At 67.6% G+C, this 19,343-nt stretch overlaps 4 protein-coding genes across 8 annotated transcripts; 3 read left to right on the top strand and 1 right to left on the bottom strand.

Annotated features, from left to right (window-relative positions):
* The first annotated feature begins 547 nt into the window (after positions 1–547).
* Positions 548–8,566, top strand: HDGF (heparin binding growth factor). Of its 3 annotated transcripts, none has more exons than XM_037371095.1 (6): positions 548–978; positions 7,095–7,171; positions 7,361–7,499; positions 7,616–7,798; positions 7,886–8,091; positions 8,245–8,566. In XM_037371095.1, exons 1-6 carry the CDS (start codon positions 892–894, stop codon positions 8,249–8,251), a joined length of 699 nt encoding a protein of 232 aa, XP_037226992.1. In that variant the 5' UTR covers positions 548–891; the 3' UTR covers positions 8,252–8,566. The 3 variants fall into 3 exon arrangements, with proteins under 3 accessions (XP_037226992.1, XP_037226990.1, XP_037226989.1); XM_037371093.1 differs by lacking the exon at positions 548–978 and adding an exon at positions 4,584–4,723 and having other exon boundaries at positions 7,886–8,071; XM_037371092.1 differs by lacking the exon at positions 548–978 and adding an exon at positions 4,605–4,723.
* An 883-nt stretch (positions 8,567–9,449) lies between these two features.
* Positions 9,450–12,515, top strand: MRPL24 (mitochondrial ribosomal protein L24). The gene is made up of 6 exons (XM_037371101.1): positions 9,450–9,556; positions 11,395–11,587; positions 11,702–11,797; positions 11,881–11,984; positions 12,073–12,203; positions 12,303–12,515. The coding sequence occupies exons 2-6, from the start codon at positions 11,408–11,410 to the stop codon at positions 12,437–12,439; spliced, it is 648 nt and encodes a 215-aa protein (XP_037226998.1). The 5' UTR covers positions 9,450–9,556; positions 11,395–11,407; the 3' UTR covers positions 12,440–12,515.
* A 53-nt stretch (positions 12,516–12,568) lies between these two features.
* RRNAD1 (ribosomal RNA adenine dimethylase domain containing 1) lies at positions 12,569–15,374 on the bottom strand. The gene is given in 8 exon segments (XM_037370986.1): positions 12,569–12,771; positions 12,845–13,032; positions 13,112–13,842; positions 13,952–14,014; positions 14,093–14,197; positions 14,200–14,385; positions 14,457–14,698; positions 15,248–15,374. Coding segments are annotated over 7 exon segments (1,536 nt in total). The 5' UTR covers positions 14,559–14,698; positions 15,248–15,374; the 3' UTR covers positions 12,569–12,610.
* Positions 15,375–15,571: 197 nt separating this feature from the next.
* ISG20L2 (interferon stimulated exonuclease gene 20 like 2) lies at positions 15,572–18,569 on the top strand. Of its 3 annotated transcripts, none has more exons than XM_037371070.1 (4): positions 15,572–15,672; positions 16,023–16,726; positions 17,011–17,211; positions 17,595–18,569. In XM_037371070.1, the coding sequence occupies exons 2-4, from the start codon at positions 16,091–16,093 to the stop codon at positions 17,706–17,708; spliced, it is 951 nt and encodes a 316-aa protein (XP_037226967.1). In that variant the 5' UTR covers positions 15,572–15,672; positions 16,023–16,090; the 3' UTR covers positions 17,709–18,569. The 3 variants fall into 3 exon arrangements, with proteins under 3 accessions (XP_037226967.1, XP_037226968.1, XP_037226969.1); XM_037371071.1 differs by having other exon boundaries at positions 15,582–15,676; positions 15,992–16,726; XM_037371072.1 differs by lacking the exon at positions 15,572–15,672 and having other exon boundaries at positions 15,735–16,726.
* Positions 18,570–19,343: the final 774 nt, after the last annotated feature.

Genomic DNA, 19,343 nt, shown 5'->3' with positions numbered 1-19,343 from the left:
GGTTGGGCTCTCTCTCCTCCGATATATTCAGCTGCTGCCAGGATGTGGAATTTTGAGGATGCCCCTACACTGGTTTTACGCTGGTTTTCCACTGGTTTTCCACGAGTTTTACACTGGACCCCTCCGTTTGCCTGTGGCTGGACATCCTTCCGATGCCGTGCTGGGCTGTGTCCCTGTTCCTCGTGACAGATCCACGATTATTCACCAAAATCGAGCTGGCGGCATCCCCGGACACCCAAAGCCACCTGCAGCTGGATCCGTTTTTATTATTAATTAGGGTTTTGGGGGTGGGTTTTTTTTACACCACGGCATGCGTGGCTACCCTCGTCCAGCCGGGTATCTCACGGCAAACCCAGCCCGGCCGGGCGACACCCCCACCCCCATTCTCCGCGCTCCCCCGTGGGTGTGGGGGGGTGGGTGGGGTGGGTGTGCGTGTGCCAGGCCGCGCTGCCGAGCCTCCGAGCGCATCCACCGGGAGGAGGAGGAGGAGGAGGAGGAAGAAGGGGGGGTTGGGGGGGGTGGGTGGCGGAGGGAGGGAGCAATTGAATTTCAAACACAAACAACCGCATGGGGCACGGACCCACCGCCGCCGCGCCGCGCCGCTCCTAGCACCGCGGGCCGGGGCCGCCGCCGCCCCCCGCCCCGGGCTCTCCGCCGGGGCCGCCGCGCTGGGGGGCTGGAGAAGCCGCTGATTCCCCTCCTCTTCCCCCCCCCCTCCCCCCTTTTTTATTTTTTTTTTAAATTTTTTTTTAATTATTTTTTTTTTTGTGGGGGGGGAGCTAATCCCTGCCTCGCCGGGTTTTGCCTCCTAAACTTCATCTTTAACCCCCTCCCCCCCTCCCCTGCCCGCCCCCCCCCCCCCCCCGTTCCCGGGAGGAGCCGCCAGCAAAGATGTCCCGGTCCAACCGGCAGAAGGAATACAAATGCGGGGACCTGGTCTTTGCCAAGATGAAGGGTTACCCCCACTGGCCTGCCCGGGTAAGGAACGGGGAAAGGACCTGGAGGGGGGGGGAGGAAGGCGATGGGACCCCCCCCCGGTTGTTCCCCCCCCGGTGCTCCCCGTTGCATAACGCGGGCGGCCGCACGCCGCAGCCGGTGTCCCGGGGCCAGGCTGCAGCGCTGGGGGGGGGTGGGGGGGGCTCACCGGGGCCAAGCTGCAGCGTTTGGGGGGTGGCTCACCGGGGTCGGGGGCTGCCGGTGCTCGGCTGGAGCCAACTTTACCGGTACCTTATGTAAGGCCGGGCCCGGGCCCCCTTCCCCGGGGCGGAAAGTTGGGGGTTATTCGTTACCGGAGGGGGGGTGTGTGTGTGTGTGTGTGTCGGAGAAGCGATTTCTGGTTGTTTTGTTGTGGGTTTTTTTTTGGGGGGGGGGGGGGGGGGTGTAATACATTGCAAACGGCGTCCCCCGGGCCCCTTTTGTGCTATTTATTCGGTTCCCTCTAGGGATTGGAGTAAGGGGGGGGTGGGGGAGGAGGAGACAGGTGGGGGGGGTCACGGGTGGGGGAGCGCGTGGCTTTGGCCACCGCGTGGGAGTGGGCAGCCTCCCGCCTCCTCCCCCCCCCCCTCCCCGTGTTGCTCCTGCTCCTTTCGGTCCCCGCCGCAGGACCCACAGGGCAGGACGAGCCGCCCCCCCCCCCCCCCCCCAGCCCCGTACATGGGGATGAAGCCGTGACCTGGGCCGCATCCGGCACCGGAGCACGAGGCTGGCGCCTCCTCCCCAGGGTGACCCCCCCCCCCCCCCCGGTATCGCCTGGTGGAGCTGGGGGGGGGGGGTTCTGTTCCCACGTGGGCCACACCATGGCCCCTACCCCCCCCATCCCACCCCCCCAGGCTCCCGCTCCATCAGGGTGCCAGCAGTGAGACCCGCACGAGGTGTCGGGGTGGGGGGGTCCATCGCTCCCACTCCCTGGATGAGCTGCTCCGCTTCACCCATGATTTGGGGGAGACCTGGGGGGGGGCTAAAGCCTCCCCGCCCGCCCCCCCCCCCCCAACCCCGCTCCCCCCCGATCCTGGCTTCGCTGGCAGGTCCCCAAGTGTGTCCCCCAGGTCTGCGTGGCCTTAGGGGTCACCGGGGCCCTGGGTGCTAAATAGGTGCCAGCACTCGCCGGGAGTTTGGCTTTGAGAAAAATCAATATAATTACTGAGGACTTAGAACGGGGGGGGGGGGGGGGGCGGGGGCATGCGGGGGGGGGGACACATGGCGGGGGTGAGGGGGTGGGAGCAACGTGCTGCACGTGGGGTATTCCGGACCCGCCGCCTCTGCCCGCCGTGCCCACACCAGTGGTCCTGGGTGCCATGTGGATGGTGGGGCGGGGGGCAGGGGGGGTGTTCCTGAGCATCTGGCCGGGGGCTCAGCACCCCCTTGGGATAAAGCACCTCGGCCACGCTGGCTGAGAGCCGTGGGGGCCTGATCCTGCCCTGGGCAGGCCGGGTGGCTGTGGTGAAGCTCTGGCTACAGAATCCGCCGTTGGTTATTTTTAAGCAGTGGGTGATGCAGTTTAAAATTTCCTTGGAGTGTCCCCCCCACCCCCCCACCCCCCTTCTCCACCACCCCCACCCCCAGCCGGCTTTGCTGCAAAAGGGAGCTGGGCCGCCTGCAACCCCCAAATTAAACAGAGACGAGGAGGAATGGCACAGCGGGCTTTAAAGGCCGAGGATCTCCCACCACCATCACACACCCCCCCCCCCCATATCCCCTCCTCCTTCCCCTCCTCGGGTTTGAATAACTTTTGTTTGGTTTGTAGGGTTCTGGCGGGGAGGCCGGGGAGGGGGTGGGGAGCCGTTCGGATTTGGCACTGGCCTCCCAACGCGCATTTGAAAGCGGCTTTGCGAGGAGGAGCCAGAGGGATCCCTGGGAGTCCTGCGCCTGCTTCCACCACTGCTTCCCTTGGCAAGGGGGGAGCGATGCTCCCCCGACCCCCCAGCGATGCTCCCCCGACCCCCAACGCCGACCCGCTGCCTCCTCCTTCATCCATCGCATCCCAGCGGGGTTCACCCCGCTTCGCCAGAAGCCCCCCTCGCTTGATGGGTGCCCCGTGGTGTCGGGGTGACCCCGGGTCGGGGCTCAGGCAGCTGGGTGCCAGGCTGAGCTCCCGGGGACCGAATTAGCGCCTACGTGCGCCCTGGGGGGCGAGGCCCGCTCCAGTTTCACCCCGACCTCCATCCCCAGCAGCCGCTTTCCCCACCACCATGATGGCAGGAGCATTTGGGGGCCATTGGGGGAAGAGGTTTTCCTCCCTCCGAAAGCAGCGCCGGCAGCCTTTCCCGAGCCTGGGCGGGTGCTGGGTTGAATGAAAGGGGGTTTTGGGGTGCTGAGCACCCCCCCCCCCCCCCCTTGCCCTCCCGCCGGTGACTAATCCCACGGCGGGCTGGGGTGAAGCAGGCAGGGTTTGCCCGTGACTAATCGGGTGCTGTGATGAAACGTTCCCCGGCCGCGGGTGGTTGTTCGCTGGGATTTTTGTTTCCGACCAGGTGTGGCTGGAGCAGAAAGAAACGGCGAGGGAAGAAATGGAGGCGGGAGAGCCGGAGGCACCGCGGGGAGGTGGGGGGGGGTTGTTCCTCCGGCCCTTTCTCTGGGGACGGCGCTTGTGGTCATCCCTCCCCAGGAGATGGCACCTGGCACCATCCCCAGGGCCAGCAGCTCAGCTCCCCCCGAGGGGTAACCTCTTCCCCAAGAGGGGCAGCACCGGCTAGAGGGGAAACTGAGGCACGAAAGCAGGGACCTGAGTCGGCCACAATATGAAGCCATCTCCTTCCCCTCGCCCCGTCTCTGTGGGGTCCCTGCCACCTGGCCCCCCCACTATGGCTCGCCAGTGGTGTGGGGTCCCCAGCCCTTCTTCCTTACAGCCCCCGACTTACTTACAGCCTGCCAGGATGGCGTGGGAGCGCGGCAGGGACCGCTGCGCCGGGCCAGCACCACGCCGGGGGTCCCGGCACGGCTGGTGTCCCCCTCCCTGAGCACCACCTGTTCCCATCTCCGGGCATTCAGCGGGGGCAGAGCGGAGATGGGGGGGCAGGGGGGCTCCTCGCTGAACGCTTTGCCTCTGTTCGGAGAAGAAACCGGGTAGTTTGGTGCCGGGGGGGTGGGCTGGGGCTGCCGGGTGCTGGGAGAAGCCCACCAGCACAGGGCTCTAACCTGGCATCGTGCCACTGAGTCCCAGTGAGAGCTCGGCACCCAGCCTGGACACTGGGATGGGGTGACTGGTGCAAGCCCTAGAGGGGTACACAGCCTGTGCTGTAGACCCCCAGCCCAGCTGCGTGTGCCTCCCCCCCCCCCCAGATGCTTTATCAGCTGTGACCCACATGAATGAATTCCATTAATTCTCCCTTCCTGACAGCCGCCTCCCAGTTGCCAGTCCTCATCCAGCTGTGGGGAAACTGAGGCAGGGGGTGGGTTTCTCCCAGCACCCCGGTGCTGCGGGGGTCCCCCCAGGGCTGACGCAGGGCGGGCTGCTCCCAGCCTTGCTCTGCTCGTGTTCCGTGGACCAGTTGCAAAGGTCAAGTGCAGAGGTTGGGGGCAGAGTCCACACTGGGGTACGTGCCTGTCCCTCCCCTACCACGCTCTAGAGCTTTCCCTCCCGGGGGGTCTGACCCAGCCACTTGTTTTCAGACACACACACCCCCCCAGCCCCATGGTCCACAGGTCCCTGGGCAAGGACAGGCTGGGTGACACTGGTGGCGTTTTGCAGGAGCTGGCGGGAATGGGAATGGTGACAGGCACACGTGTACGTTAGCTGGGCACTGCAGCCCTTTAACCCCATGACCATCGCCGGGCAGTTTGGCAGCTGGGTGGGCTGTCAGCCTTATGGGGGGGGGGGGGGTTTGTCTCTGGGGGGGTGCAAATAGTTTCCAACCAGCTCTGGCAACAGCAAAGCCCTCGTGGCCATGCTCGCTCCTGGGGACCACGTGCTTTGGGCAGCATGAGCCCCCCTCTGGGTTTTTGGGGGGGTTCGCGCTATCGCCGTCCCCACCGGGGTAACTTGCCTGGGTCCCCCCCCCATATCTCCCTGCCTGCCCCTGCAGATAGAGATGCCAGGTTGTTTTCTCTGGGGCTGGGGTGGAAAAGGGGCAGATAAGGGGCTGGCGCTGGCAGGGCCAGGCTGGGCGGCAGATCCCGGCTGCCACGTGGGTCGGCTGTGGGGGAGTGATGAGGTTCACCCGGTGCTGGGCCCACCGCTGCCTGTGCCACGACCTTGGCCAAGGACGGTTCTTGACATGGGGCTGGGGACCATGGGACCCTGTCCCCACTGTCCTCGACGCCACGTGTGCCGCCTTTCCTGGGGAAAGGAGGTTTTGAAACCAGTTGGGGGAATGGCACAGCCGGGGGGTCTCCATGGGGGTCCTGGCACCGTGAGGGGCTCAGGGGGGGCCATGTTCTCGCCTGGGGGGCTCTGGGGACTGCATCATGCTGGGGGTGACCTGCAGAACCGTGGCCTGCAGAGGAGCACCCCATCTGGCCACCCCTCTGACTCATATTTTCTCCTCCGCCCCGTCGGTGCCGTGCGGGGATGGAGCCGCTGCTCCCAGCTGCCACCATGGTGGTACCTCGGGCGGCGGCGAGCGCTGGGGGCTGCGGGTGGACGGGGGTCTCGCTGGGGTGTGGTGGTGGCTGGTACCAGGGTGAGACCAACCTTTGCACCGCTGGGGACTGTCCCCGCTGGCCTCATCCCTGCTCCTGACGTGTCTCCTTGCATTTGGGGGTGCCGGGAGCCCTGAGGTGCTGGGTGGAGGCACATCACCAATCCCGAGACACACCCTGGATCCGGAAAGATGGATGCAGGGGGACAGCCCAGGTGTCCCCAACCACATTCGGGTGGTGGGGATGGCACGGAGGCTCATCCCAACCCCGATTCAGCTTTCTGGGAGGGGGGACCACGTGTGGGACATCACACCAACTGCCCACCGCATCCCGGAGCCTGCGTGCTGGCATCCCATCCCACCTGGCTGCCCTGTGTCGGCATTGCCACGCAGCACGATGGCACGTGTTAGTTCCTGGGTGTTGGGGAATGAAGCTGCACGGTATTCCCAGATCTAGGAATCAAACCGGGAGAAACCCTTGGCAGGTCAGCCCTCGAGCATCGCAATGTTGGTAACGTGCTGGGAGGAATGGGGGGGGGGGAAAAACCCCAGTGGCAGCTGTGCCACCGGCACCCCGGCTTGGCGCTGGCCTGGCCGACTGGGGAAACTGAGGCTGGGCGAGCCAGGGGGTGGCAGTGACTTAGCAAAGGTCGTGCCGTGAGTCAGCAGCGCGCTGGGAACGGGACCCAGCAACCTGGCCGCTGGCGCTGGCATCTTCCTGCCCGGTGACGTGCTGGTGCCCACCCCGAGACCCCCACCCGCATCCTCCCTCGGCTCCTTCCAGCTCCCTCTGAGGCTTTCTCGGGGAATTTATGGCTGCGCTCCTCACGCTGGCTGGAGCGGGGAGGGGGGACGTTATTTTTAGATGCTATAAAAAGCAGCCGGAGTCACTTTCGCTCTATTCCTGCTTGGCGCCTCAGGAATATTCACACTCGGTGAAGCGGCACCTGCCAGTGGGGTTGGCACCGGCTGCTTGCGGACCCTCACCGTGCCCTCACTGTGGCCAGTGACCCCGTTTCAGCTGCGGGGAGAGTCCCAGCAGCAGGATGGTGTCGCCAGGCACCCCAACACCTCCCGGCTTTGTCCCCTTCTTCCCCCTGGCCCATCCCTACGCCCCGACCCAGGGCTGGAGGCGATGTATCTGGCTTCACCGGCGCCACCGGCACGCCTCTCGCGTGAATTTGCTGAGCTAAATATGTCTGAGCCAGTCTAGACAAGAGCTTACGGCGGCCGCTCCTCAGCCGTCCCCATGGGGTAGGGAAAAGGGGAGCCCCCGCTGACCCAGCACCTGACCCAGCACCGGTGGGCACAGCCGGTTGTGTTATTAACCGCGGTGTTACTGGCCGGTGGGTGAATTGTCAAGGAATAACGTTTTCTTCCCTTGCTGGGCTTGTATCAGTCGGTTGGACGCAGCGTGTGGGACACCAGTGTCCCCAGCCGGTGGGGTGACATCCCAGTGTCAGGGGGAGCCGGGCCTCTGCCCTCCCCGATTCTCACCCCGTCCTTTGTGTCGCACAGATTGACGAGATGCCGGAAGCTGCAGTAAAATCCTCCTCCAATAAATACCAAGTCTTCTTCTTTGGGACCCACGAAACGTGAGTGGGGCCCCGGAGCGTGCGGGAGACAGGGCCGAGGGGGGCACTGATGGATCGACCCCTCCATGTGGCAGCGCTGCCAACGGCCCTGGGGGTTTTGGGGAGAGATGAGACCCCCCCACCACCACCAGCCGCCATCCCTCACTGCTTCCCCCTCCCCCTCCCCCCCCCCCCCCATCCCCCGAGCAGGGCATTCCTGGGGCCCAAAGACCTCTTCCCCTATGAAGAATGCAAGGAGAAGTTCGGGAAACCCAACAAACGGAAAGGGTTCAGCGAAGGTTTGTGGGAGATCGAGAACAACCCCACCGTCAAAGCCTCTGGCTACCAGGTGGGTCTCGAGCCAGTTGGGGGGTCCCAGCACCTCGCATCCCCCTCCAGCTGCCTCCTTCCCCCCCGTTTCCCCTTCCTGGGTTCCCCTCTGTGAGTCCCCTGTGTCCCCTCCAGCCCACCCAGAAGAAGAGCTGCCCTGAGGACGCCGAGCCGGAGCGGGAGCCGGAGGGCGACGGGGAGAAGAAGGGCAATGCGGAGGGCAGCAGCGATGAGGAGGGGAAGCTGGTGATCGACGAGCAGTCCAAGGAGAAGAACGAGAAAGCTGGGATCAAGAGGAAAGCGGAAGATGCTTTGGAGGTAGGGGGATGGCGGGGATGGGGATGCGAGTGAATGGGGGGGGGGGGGGTCTGGGGCTGGGCTGAGCTGAGCTTCCCCCCTGCACAGGACTCCCCCAAACGCACCAAGGAGGCAGAGGGGCAGGAAGGGGAGAAGAAGGTAGACAACGAAGAGGCCCCCAAGGAAGAGCTGAAACCCAACCCAGCCGAAGGTGAGAAGAACAGTGATGCTGCCAGCGTGCCGGACGCCAACGAAACCAAGCAGGAGGGCAAGGAGAAGGCGGGCACGGAGGAGGTCAGAGACCACAAGGAGAGGTGAGGGTGGTGCGGTGACCCCCATCCCCAAAAGCTGGGCTCCTCCCTGCCCACCCTGGGCACGGGGGAACATCCCCAGCGGCAGGGAGAGGGGGGTCCCAGTGCCACGGGGTCCGTGACCAAGCACCCGGGTCTCTTCTTGGCTCTCCGCAGCCTGTAGCGGCCTCCCCGGCGAGCTGATCTTCCCACCTGCCCCTTCCCCGCTGGGCTCCCTGGGTGCTGCCCTGTCGGCTCGTCACGTCCACAGCTCTGGACAAGAAAAACAAACCGAAAATGAAATTTAAAAAAAAAAAAAAAAAGGAAAAAAATTTTTGAAAAAAAAAAAGAGGAAAAATGAAGAGAAACCCGGTAACGTGAACCCCTGAACCGACCTGCATCTCCCGGCCCCGCCGTCGCGGGGCGCATGCTTTGTATTAGTGATTTCTAGGGGGCTGATCAGTTGATTTGAAATAAAAGCGATTCATGCCTTTTTAAAGTGCTTCCTCTGGCATCTCTGTGCCCCAGGGTCAGCTCCTTTCCCCCATGCTAGTGGTTTCGGGCTGCCCTAACCCTGCAGCGCCAAGGCTGCTGTGGGAGAGGGGCTTCGGAATCCTCCCCACCCCGGCAGCAGCTTTGGTTTGTTTTCTGGGTGCAGTAGGGGGACCAGAAGGGAGGGGAGCGGGCAGGGAGCTGCAGGCTGTTCCTGAGAAGTGGTTGACAGAGGGAAAGAAAGAGGCAGGGGGAAGGTTTTTAGAGGGAAGGTGTTTAATAAAATAGGAAAACAATTCTGCATGAAAGCAAGGGTGAGGGGCTGCTGCTTCGCTGTGCCCTGGCTCCTTACGGAGCCGTACCTCAATCGCGGCCCTGCGGCAGGACAGGCTCGGGGAGCAGCGGGGACGCCCCGACCCCGGGATGGCAGCGCCTTCGCCCCCAGGCTCGGCCCCGGGGACGAACAACAAGCTCCCTTTAGTAGAAAATGGAGCCCTGGCCGGGTGCCAGCCCCGCCACGGGACTACAGCTCCCAGCTTCCCGGGCGGGGCGCCCGCTGCCACCGCGGGGCCTGGGCAGGCCCCGGGGAAGGGGCCAGGCCTCGGGGCCACCCCGCCGCCCACCCCACGGCTCTGGGTGCTGGGCCGCAGGCAGGGAGGAGGCAATAGGGGGGCTGGGAGGGGCCCGGGGTCGCCCCACAGCCCGGCCACCCCCCCCCCTCCTCCCCGGCGCCCCCCGCCCCGGGGCCGCCTCAGGCCCCACCGGGTGCACTGAAGGGGGGAGGAAACTGCGACTACAACTCCCGGCGTGCCGCGCGCCCCGCCCGCCGCCACTCCCAGGATGCACCGCGCTGAAGGGGCGGGCTGAGGACTACTGCTCCCGGCGTGCACTGCACCCCCGCCTGGCGGGACTACGCGTCCCGGCGTGCACCGCGCCACACCCACCCCACCCCCACCCCCGGCCGGCGCGAGGCGCGGGAGAGGCCGGGGACACGGGGGTGAGCGGGGGGCTGGGGTCCCTCTGAGGTGTGGGAGGGAGGCCGGGGTCCTCTCTGAGGGGTGGGGGTGGGTCTGGGGAGGCCTGGGTCCCTCTGAGGGGTGGGGGGGTCTGGGGAGGCCTGGGTCCCTCTGAGGGGTGGGGGTGGGTCTGGGGAGGCCTGGGTCCCTCTGAGGGGTGGGGGGGTCTGGGGAGGCCTGGGTCCCTCTGAGGGGTGGGGGTGGGTCTGGGGAGGCCTGGGTCCCTCTGAGGGGTGGGGGAGGGTCTGGGGAGGCCTGGGTCCCTCTGAGGGGTGGGGGTGGGTCTGGGGAGGCCTGGGTCCCTCTGAGGGGTGGGGAGGGTCTGGGGAGGCCTGGGTCCCTCTGAGGGGTGGGGGTGGGTCTGGGGAGGCCTGGGTCCCTCTGAGGGGTGGGGAGTGTCTGGGGAGGCCTGGGTCCCTCTGAGGGGTGGGGGTGGGTCTGGGGAGGCCTGGGTCCCTCTGAGGGGTGGGGGTGGGTCTGGGGAGGCCTGGGTCCCTCTGAGGGGTGGGGGGGTCTGGGGAGGCCTGGGTCCCTCTGAGGGGTGGGGGGGGTCTGGGGAGGCCTGGGTCCCTCTGAGGGGTGGGGGTGGGTCTGGGGAGGCCTGGGTCCCTCTGAGGGGTGGGGGTGGGTCTGGGGAGGCCTGGGTCCCTCTGAGGGGTGGGGGTGGGTCTGGGGAGGCCTGGGTCCCTCTGAGGGGTGGGGGGGGTCTGGGGAGGCCTGGGTCCCTCTGAGGGGTGGGGGGGGGTCTGGGGAGGCCTGGGTCCCTCTGAGGGGTGGGGAGTGTCTGGGGAGGCCTGGGTCCCTCTGAGGGGTGGGGGTGGGTCTGGGGAGGCCTGGGTCCCTCTGAGGGGTGGGGAGGGTCTGGGGAGGCCTGGGTCCCTCTGAGGGGTGGGGAGGGTCTGGGGAGGCCTGGGTCCCTCTGAGGGGTGGGGTGGGTCTGGGGAGGCCTGGGTCCCTCTGAGGGGTGGGGGTGGGTCTGGGGAGGCCTGGGTCCCTCTGAGGGTGGGGGTGGGTCTGGGGAGGCCTGGGTCCCTCTGAGGGGTGGGGGGGGTCTGGGGAGGCCTGGGTCCCTCTGAGGGGTGGGGGTGGGTCTGGGGAGGCCTGGGTCCCTCTGAGGGGTGGGGAGGGTCTGGGGAGGCCTGGGTCCCTCTGAGGGGTGGGGTGGGTCTGGGGAGGCCTGGGTCCCTCTGAGGGGTGGGGGTGGGTCTGGGGAGGCCTGGGTCCCTCTGAGGGGTGGGGAGGGTCTGGGGAGGCCTGGGTCCCTCTGAGGGGTGGGGAGGGTCTGGGTCCCTTTGGGAAGGGGGTCTGGAGAAGACCGGGCACCCCTCTGAGGAGCTGGTGGGGCTCTGGGGAGGCCTGGGTCCCTCTAGGGAGTTTGGGGGGGGCTGCAGGAGGCCTGGGTCCCTCTGAGGGGCCAGGGGGTCTCTGGGGAGGCCTGGGTCCCCTTTGGGGGGGTCTGGGGGAGGCCTGGGTCTCTCTGATGGGTGGGGGTCTCTGGTGAGGCTGGGGTCCCTTTGGAGGGGTCTAGGGAGGTCGGGGTCCATCTGAGGGGCTGGGGGATCTCCAGGGGATGCCAGGGTCCCCTCTGAGGGGCTGGCAGGGGTCTCGGGAGGCCTGGGTCCCCTCTGAGGGGGGTCTGTGAGAGGCCTGGGTCTCTCTGAGGGGTGGGGGTCTCTGCAGAGGCCTGGGTCCCCTCTGGGGTGGGGGTGGGAACTCTGCAGAAAGCCTGGCTCCCCCCCTTACCCAAGGCGCATCACGCTGGGGAGCACGAGGGGGTTCCTGGGGGGCACAGGGCCTACACTGACCCCCACCCCCCCAGCCCCTGCGGTGCCATGCGCCTCTCGGCTCTGCTGCACGTGCAGCAGCTGCGGCTGCCCCGTGGTTACCGGCACGGCACGTGGCGCCCAGACACCGCCGCTGCCCGGCGCCGCAACCCCCCGGGGCTGTGCCGCCGCAAGATCTTTGTGGAACCCATCGCCAGGGAAGACTGGAAAGTGTTTCGGGGTGACACAGTGAGTTTCCCCCCATCCCCAGACACCCCACCCCCCTCCCAGGATAGTGACTGGGCTGGGGGGGCCCCCCCTGACCACTGACCCCCTCCCCCCTCCCCCCTCCTTCTGCCACAGGTCCAGGTCCTGACTGGGAAGGATGCGGGGAAGCAGGCAATGGTCACGCAGGTTGTGCGAGCCCGCAACTGGGTTGTGGTGGAAGGGCTGAACACGGTGAGGCGGGAGCCGGTGGGGGGGGCTGCCGTACAGGGTCTGGGGGACATGGGCTGTCAGTAACCTCCCCTATCCCCTCACAGCACTACCGCTACATCAACCCAACCGCCAAATATCCCGGGACCTACATCGCCAGCGAGGCACCGCTGCTGCTCAACCAGATCTCGCTGGTGGACCCCGAGGACCGGTAACAGCCACGGGGGGGATAAGGGGACCCCCCCTGTGCGCCCCCCTCCCCAAAGTCCTGTCCCCCCCCAAACGCTCTCTGCCGGCAGGAAGCCGACTGAGGTGGAATGGCGCTACACAGAGGAGGGCGAGCGGGTTCGCGTCTCCCTGCGCAGCGGTCGGATCATCCCCTTGCCCCTGCGGCAGCGCTGGGACGGCATCGTCCCCGAGCAGTGGATCGGTGAGTGGGGCCGGGGCAGGGGGGGTGCTGCCAGCCCCTGGAGGTGGGGGGTGGGGGTCCTGCTGAGGGGCTCAGCGCTGTCCCTTTGGCTGCCCACAGACGGCCCGAAGGACACGTCAGAGGATGATGCGCTGAAAAAGACGTACGTGCCATCGTTGAAGACCTTTGAGGAGGAGATCATGGACGCCATGGGGATTGTGGAGACACGCAGGGCCAAGAAATCCTACTGGTATTAACTGGGGGGGGGACGCGGGGGGATGCCAGAACCCCCCTGGGGTCAGGGTCTGCAATAAAGACCCCCCCTTTATTTTCCCTGTTTGCGATGCGTGGTGCTTTCTGCGCAGCCCCCAGCTAGCTCCTGCTGGTTTTGTTATAAATCTCAGTTTTATTGGGGTTCGCGCCCGGCATCAGGAGCTGAGGGGCTCTGCCCCCCCCGTGTCCTCGTCGTCACTGCTGTCCTCATCTAGGCCCGCCAGCACCGTGCCCAGGGGGGTCCGCGCGGCCACCAGCACCAGGTTACGCGGGGAGAACCGGGGGTTGAAGAGGGGCACGAGGGCGCACTGGAAACCTGCGGGGAGCGGGTGGGTGGATCCTGGCAACACCGCCGCCCCCCACCCCCCCCCCCCCACGGGGGCACCCACCTTGCTCCCGCAGGTAGAGCAGGCGATCGAGGAGGATGAGGGTCTCCACCAGCGGAGCCAGCAGCAGGGTGAGGCTGAAGAAAGCCACCACCTTGTGCTGCTGCTCCAGCATGGCCCCCACCGCCTCCGTCTCCAGCGGGATGGTGGCCGGATCCAACCCCACGCGGGGCAGCCCCAGGCGAGCGTACCTGCGGGGTAACGTCACGCAGGGGGGCAAACAAGAGGGGTGGAGGACAAAAAAGGGGGTGCCCCCCTCCCCAAACTCACTGGGGGAAGCTGAGGGCATGCGCCTTCTTCACCGTCTGCACCCCTGGGTGCTTCATGCCGGGGTGGGCCGCTCGGATGAGGGTCTCGAGGATGGCGCGGTAGCAGTGGGCGCGTAGGGAGCGGCTCTGCCGGCGCAACCGCCCCGCGTACTCCTCCAGCGCATGGCAGGCGGCTTCCCGCGCCCGGTAGGAGAGCTCGTGGCCCGGTAATGTGGCTACCCAAGAGCTCAGCGGGTAGCCAGGGGGGCAACCGGGGGGCTGCGGCGGGGTGGACAGCTTCATGTAGCAACAGGCTACCGAAGCGATGGCGGCCACGGCGGGGCTGCAGGCGAAGTGGCGAAGCAGGGCTGGGCTGAGGTCCCCGCAGGCGTGCAGCCCCGTCACCAGCACCCGTTGCCCCCCCTCGGCACCCCCCGGCCCCCCCAGGGGGTTCCTGGCGGCGGGGCCAGGCCCTGGGGGGTCGGGGGGTAGCAGGAATTCCCCCCAGGGAGCCCCTGGGTCCAGGCGGCCGGCCACGTGGCGTGGACCCTGGGGGATGAGGGGAGGTGGGGGGCGGCGGGTGGGGGTTTGGCAGCACTGGGGGGGGCCCTCGTTTCCCAGCACCCCCCTTTTCCCCAGCTCCCGCAGCAGCTCACGGTCGAAGCGCTCCGCCATCCCGGCCAGGCGGCCGTCACCCTCCACCGCGGTGACGGATAAGCCGAGGCCGAAGGCCAGGAACCGGGAGAGGTGGCCCTGGCGGAGGGGGAGGGGACGGGGGGACAGGGACACAGGCGCTCAGCTTGGGGGGGACGACACATTCCCCCATGGCCCCCCCACACCCCCCGTCACGCCCTGCTCCTACCTGCCCCGCTCCGACATCCACCACACGGTCGCAGCTGGTGGCCTGGCTCAGCCGCTGCAGGAGCTGTGGGGAGAGGGGGGCTGTTGGGGGGTCTGCGGGGGGGGGGGTCGCATGGGGGGGGGGACACACACGGCCACCCACCTTCCCCAGGCGCCGGATCTCGTGCTGCTTCTTGGGCTTGACGTGGCGGCGGAGCAGGGGGTGCAGGCGGGCGCTCTGGCAGGGGGGGCGCGGGGAGCCCCCCCCCCCGACTGGCCGCGGGGGAAGGCGAGGGCGCGGGCGGCGGCGGCGAAGGCTAGCAGGGAGAGGGGCCAGGTAGCCCCCGGCCCCCCCCGGCCCCCCAGGAGCCCAGCTAGCTGCTGGGGGGCTGCGGTGGCCAGGGCGGCCTGCCAGGGCGGGGGGAGCTGCGCCCACAGCCCCTCGACAAAGAAGTCCTGTGGGGAGGGGGGGGTCAGTGGGGGGGACACGGCGAGGGGGGAAGGGGGGGGCGCGTGGGGACACTCACGATGACGTAAGCGTCGAGCAGTGGCCGGTAGAGCGTCAGGAGGCGGATGATGTCGGCCGCATGCTGCTGCTCCCGCTGCAGGCTGGGGGAGGGGGCGGCCATCGTGTCCTCAGTGCTGGGGCCGTGATGTCACCACAGGGCGTGACCTCTGGGACTCTGATGTCATCGCAGGGTGTGGCCTGTGGTGCTGTGATGTCAGCATGGGGAGTGTCCCCCTGGGGCTCTGATGTCACCCTGGGGCCCTGATGTCACACCAGACTGTGTCACCCTGGGGTGTGTCCCCTGGAGCTCTGGTGTCCCCCTTGGGCTCTGATGTCACCCTGGGGTGTGTCCCCTGGGGCTCTGGTGTCACCCTGGGGCTCTGGTGTCACACCAGAGTGTGTCCCCTGGAGCTCTGATGTCACACTAAAGTGTGTCCCCCTGGGGCTCTGGTGTCACCCCATGAAGCCACCCCCCTCCAGCTGTGACCTGTGTCACGGCAGCAGGCCTTACCGTCTCTGACATCAGCAGGCTGTGACATCACGCCAGAACGGGTTTGCCCCTCCCACGGCCATGACGTCACCCGGCTATGACATCACCCACGACATCACTGGGTCACGTCATCACCCAGAAGCACAGCTCCGCCCCCCTCCCATGGCCACGACGTCACCAGGCCACGGCATCGCGCAGGGCTGTAATTTGCCTTCCCGCCACCGTGACGTCATCACGCCACGACGGTACCACGCCGTGACGTCACCCAGCGCGGCGCCTCCCCCGGGCCGTGACGCCACCCGGCACCTCCGGCAACGCACCCGCCTGCCCCTCGCTGCCCAGCGCCGACCAGCTATGACGCAGGGCCGGGCCATGACGTCACCCGTGACGTCAGGCCGCCCAGGCCATAGAGGCGCCCGCCGGCGGGCCAGAGCGGCCCCACGCGCCACTCACCCCCCGTTCCCGCCGCGGCGCTGCGCATGCGCACTCCCGGGGGGGGGGGGCGCGCGAGCGTGCGGGCGGCGGCGCAGCCTTATTGCGTCACTACAGCGCCCGGCCGCAGCCGTTTTACGTCACTGCCGTGCGCGGCCGCACCGCGCCGGCCACGCGCCGCTCCCCCGCGGGGGCAACTTCCGCTTCCGGGGCTCGGAGGGGGGGAGGGGGGGCGGGGGGAGGTGGGTGATCGGCGTCAGGGCCAGGGCTGAGGAAGGGGGCGCTTGTTGCTTAGGGCGACCCCGGTGCTGAGGTGAGGGGCATCTCCCAGTGCCGGGCGGTCCCCGGTACCAGGACCCCCGGTGCTGAGGGGGAGGGGGGGTTCCCCGGTTCCGGAGGGGCCCCGGTGCCAAGGCCCCGGGTGCTGCGGGAGGGGCCCCTAGTGCTGAGCAGGGAGCACCCGGTACGGGGTGGGCCCCGGTGCCAGGGCCCCGGGTGCTGAGGGAGGGGGCCCAGTGCCAGATTCCCCGGTACTGAGGGAGGGGGGGGGGGGGCGGTGCCAGGACCCCCGGTGCTGAGGGGAGGTCCCAGTGCCGGCACCCCCGGTGCTGGGGAGGGCCTGGTGCCAGGCCCCCGGTGCTGAGCCACCTCTCCCCGCTGCAGGCAGGACTGGCCTGGCCGGCTGGGAGCCCCGGGGCGGGGGTCGCCCTCCCGCCACCCCCGCTCCCACGATGACGGATTTGCTCCTCAACGTGGACTTTACCCCCTGTGAGCGCCCCGGCAGGAAGGAGCCCGGTAACCCCAAGCACCGGCAGTTCCTGCGGCGGCGGCGGGTGCTGGAGCAGCGGGGTGTGCTGAAGCAGAAGCAGCTGCCGGTGGTCCAGCCGCCAGCAGGGAGAGGCTCCCTGAAGAAGCCAGGTCGGAGGGGGAAGGGGCTGGGGGCAGCCGGGGGACACCAGGAGAAACGGAACCCCCAGCCCAAGCCGTGCCGCAAGGCCAACGGTGCCACATCTGTCACCCGGCCCGGTGCGGCCGCGCAGAATAGCTCCGCCAGCTCCAACAGGACAGGGCTTCCCTTGAAAATCAAGGCGAAGCCCCGTGGGACGGCGAAGAGCAAGCGAAGCCCCCCTGCCTTCCCCCCGCAGCCCCCCAAACTGGTGGCCATAGACTGTGAGATGGTGGGCACAGGGCCTGGCGGGCGCACCAGCGACCTGGCGCGCTGCAGCATCGTCGGCTACAACGGCGACGTCATGTACGACCAGTACATCCGTCCCGTCGCCCCCATCGTGGATTATCGCACCCGCTGGAGCGGCATCCGCCGGCACCACATGGCCAACGCCGTCCCCTTCAGCAAGGCCCAGCGAGAGGTGTGCCCCCCGTGTGTCCCTGGGGGGGCTGTGGTCTGGGGTGGGGGGCCACAGGGTGGGGGAGTTTGTCTCAGGGGGGTTTGTCACGCTACAGGGGCTCATCTGGGTGGGTGAGGAGTGCCCGTGGCGTCTTCCCCACTTCTTCACACCAGTCTCCTCCTCCCCACCGGCAGTGGGGCAGCACCACATCCCCCGTGGGGCTGAAACCTCCTGCCCCACACGGAACAGCCCGCTGGGTGTCTTCCCCCCCCCCCCTCACCCCAATTTCATCCCTCTCTCCTTAGATCCTGCGCATCCTCGCTGGGAAGATCGTGGTCGGCCACGCCGTCTCCAACGACTTCAAGGCGCTCAAGTACTTCCACCCGAAGGCGCTCACCCGGGACACGTCCCGGATCCCCCTGCTGAACCGTAAGGGCGGCTTCCCTGAGAACGTCTCCATCTCCCTGAAGCGCCTCACCAAGCAGCTGCTCCACAAGGATATCCAGGTAACTCGGCTGAATCCTCCTTCCCCCATCTTGGTGTCCCTCCCCCCCCTCTTGGCGGACTCAGCCGGCAGCTCCCCGTGCTCCCCCAGGAGCCAGGGAGCAGCGTGGGGATCCCCCTGTGCTACATTGTGGGGGGCAGGAGCAGGGAGGTCCATCCTCCGGGAAAGATTGGGGTGTCACACGCAATCCTGAGGCCAGGGCGCCCCAAGTCCAGCCACTGCTGCCAGTCCTGGAGGGCAGGGCAGCCCCGTGCCTCAGTTTCCCCTTCCCTGGAAGCCAGCCCGCAGGGGGAGGGACGGACCCCTCCAGCATGTTGGGGGGGCTTTTTCCCCACTCAGCCAGTATTGGAGGGGTGACATGGACTGCGCCTCTGTCCCCAACAGGTCGGGAAAACCGGCCACTGCTCGGTGGAGGACGCCCGGGCCACCATGGAGCTCTACAAGGTGGTGGAGGCAGAGTGGGAGCAACACCTGATGCTGAACCCCGAGCAGGACTGACAGCCCCACACCCCCATCCTGCGCCCCAGGGGGGGCCCAGAGCCTGCAGGGAGGAACCGGGAGCGCGCCGAGGGGCCACTCCATCCCTCCGGGCGAGGTAGCGGGGACGGTGGGAGCCAGGCGGGACCGTCCCTGTGCCCCGGTGTGCCTTGTCACGCCACTGCTGTTGTGCTCCGTCCTCCCCCAGGGACATGGGGGAGAGCTGGGGCCAGCCTGTGCCTTGCCAGGGGGGGCTTTGGGTGCTGCCCCCCCCCCGCCCCCCGCCAGAACAGCTCGGTGCTGCCGGAGGTGCCGATAACGCCGCGGGGCTGTGGGTCTGGGTGCGGCGTCGGGGCTTTGCCAGCCGCATGCGCTCAGTTACCGGAGGCAGGGGGGGGGGATCCGTGCCCGGAGCAGGCTCCTTCCCTCCCGGTTCTTCCCATCTTGCAAAACTACCTCTGACAAGGGCAGGAACTGCCGAAGGCTCCGGGCTGGGGCGTGGGAGCGGGCAGCGCGCGGGAGGTGGGAAGCGGATCCTGCCGGAAAGTCCCTGCTCCCATTTCGGAGCCTCTCTCCCTCGATGATTTGGGTGCCACCTTCCTCGTTGCGTAAGTGGTACTGTGAATGCGGAGGCTGGGGCAAGCCCGGGCACGGGGGACCGGTGTCACCGGTGTCACTGGTGTCACCTCGTTCACCTGCAGCCGTGCCACCCTGTGTGTCCCCCCGCAGGGGACGCCGGGGCTGTCACAGGTGCCTCCGAACACGGATGCGTGGCTGTTGCCTGAACTCTTGAACGTGTCCAGAGTTCTCAGTCTGCCCCGGGGGGGCTGCTTTGAACTGAAAGGTTGATGGATAAAAACCCAATTAAAAAGAAATGATTAACGAGCCCTTCCTTTCACCGGAGGAGTGGGGGATGGAGGGGACCTCCGGGCCCTGGGGATGGCGCTCAGCCCTGGCTCTGCGGGGCGCGGTGCCACCTACACCGGGCAGAGTGAGATGCCCCGCCACGTGCTTTTGGTTGCCCCCCAGCTTGGCAAGCTGGCCTCCCGAATGGGCAAACTGGCTTCTGGAATGGGCCGGGAGGGGAGAGGTGCTGGTGCCTGGTGCTGAGCACCGCGTTTGCAGGCTCCAGGTGGGCCCCTGGTGCGGCGCTGCCAGCTGTCACCCATCACCTGCCAACATCTGCCTCCCGGTGACCCTCCGCCTCCTCTTCGTGCCCCTTCCCCCTGCCCGGGGCTGCTGGGGACCCCCCCAGCTGCACCCCATTTTCTGGTTAAGCCGCAGGGTGCTGGAGAGCTGGGGGGTCCCCGCCACTGGTGTCACCGAGAGGCTGCGGTGGCCAAAATGTCGGAGGCTGCTGTGTGGCTGTTGGTGCTGAGCCAGCAGGCACCTTGGGGGATCCCTCCCGCCTGCGCTGGGCTGGATGCGGCCCTGCAGGGCGGGGAGGGGGGGGAGGAGGTGACGGTCCTGGTCCTGAGCCCCCGGCATGCGTCACATTTTCCAGCCTTTCAGCCTGTTTACGTGGCTGCGCTTGGCTCCCGGCTGCGGGGACCGAGGGGGAGTTTTGGGGGGCACAACCAGCTCACAGCCCCCACAGTGGGGTGGCCACCCCCCTTTTTTTTTTTTGGGGGGGGGGGGTGGGATTTAAACATAAAA

This window comes from Falco rusticolus, chromosome 19 (assembly GCF_015220075.1).
Source record: "Falco rusticolus isolate bFalRus1 chromosome 19, bFalRus1.pri, whole genome shotgun sequence".
Lineage (NCBI taxonomy): Eukaryota > Metazoa > Chordata > Aves > Falconiformes > Falconidae > Falco > Falco rusticolus.
This window is presented reverse-complemented; position numbering and strand designations above follow the sequence as displayed.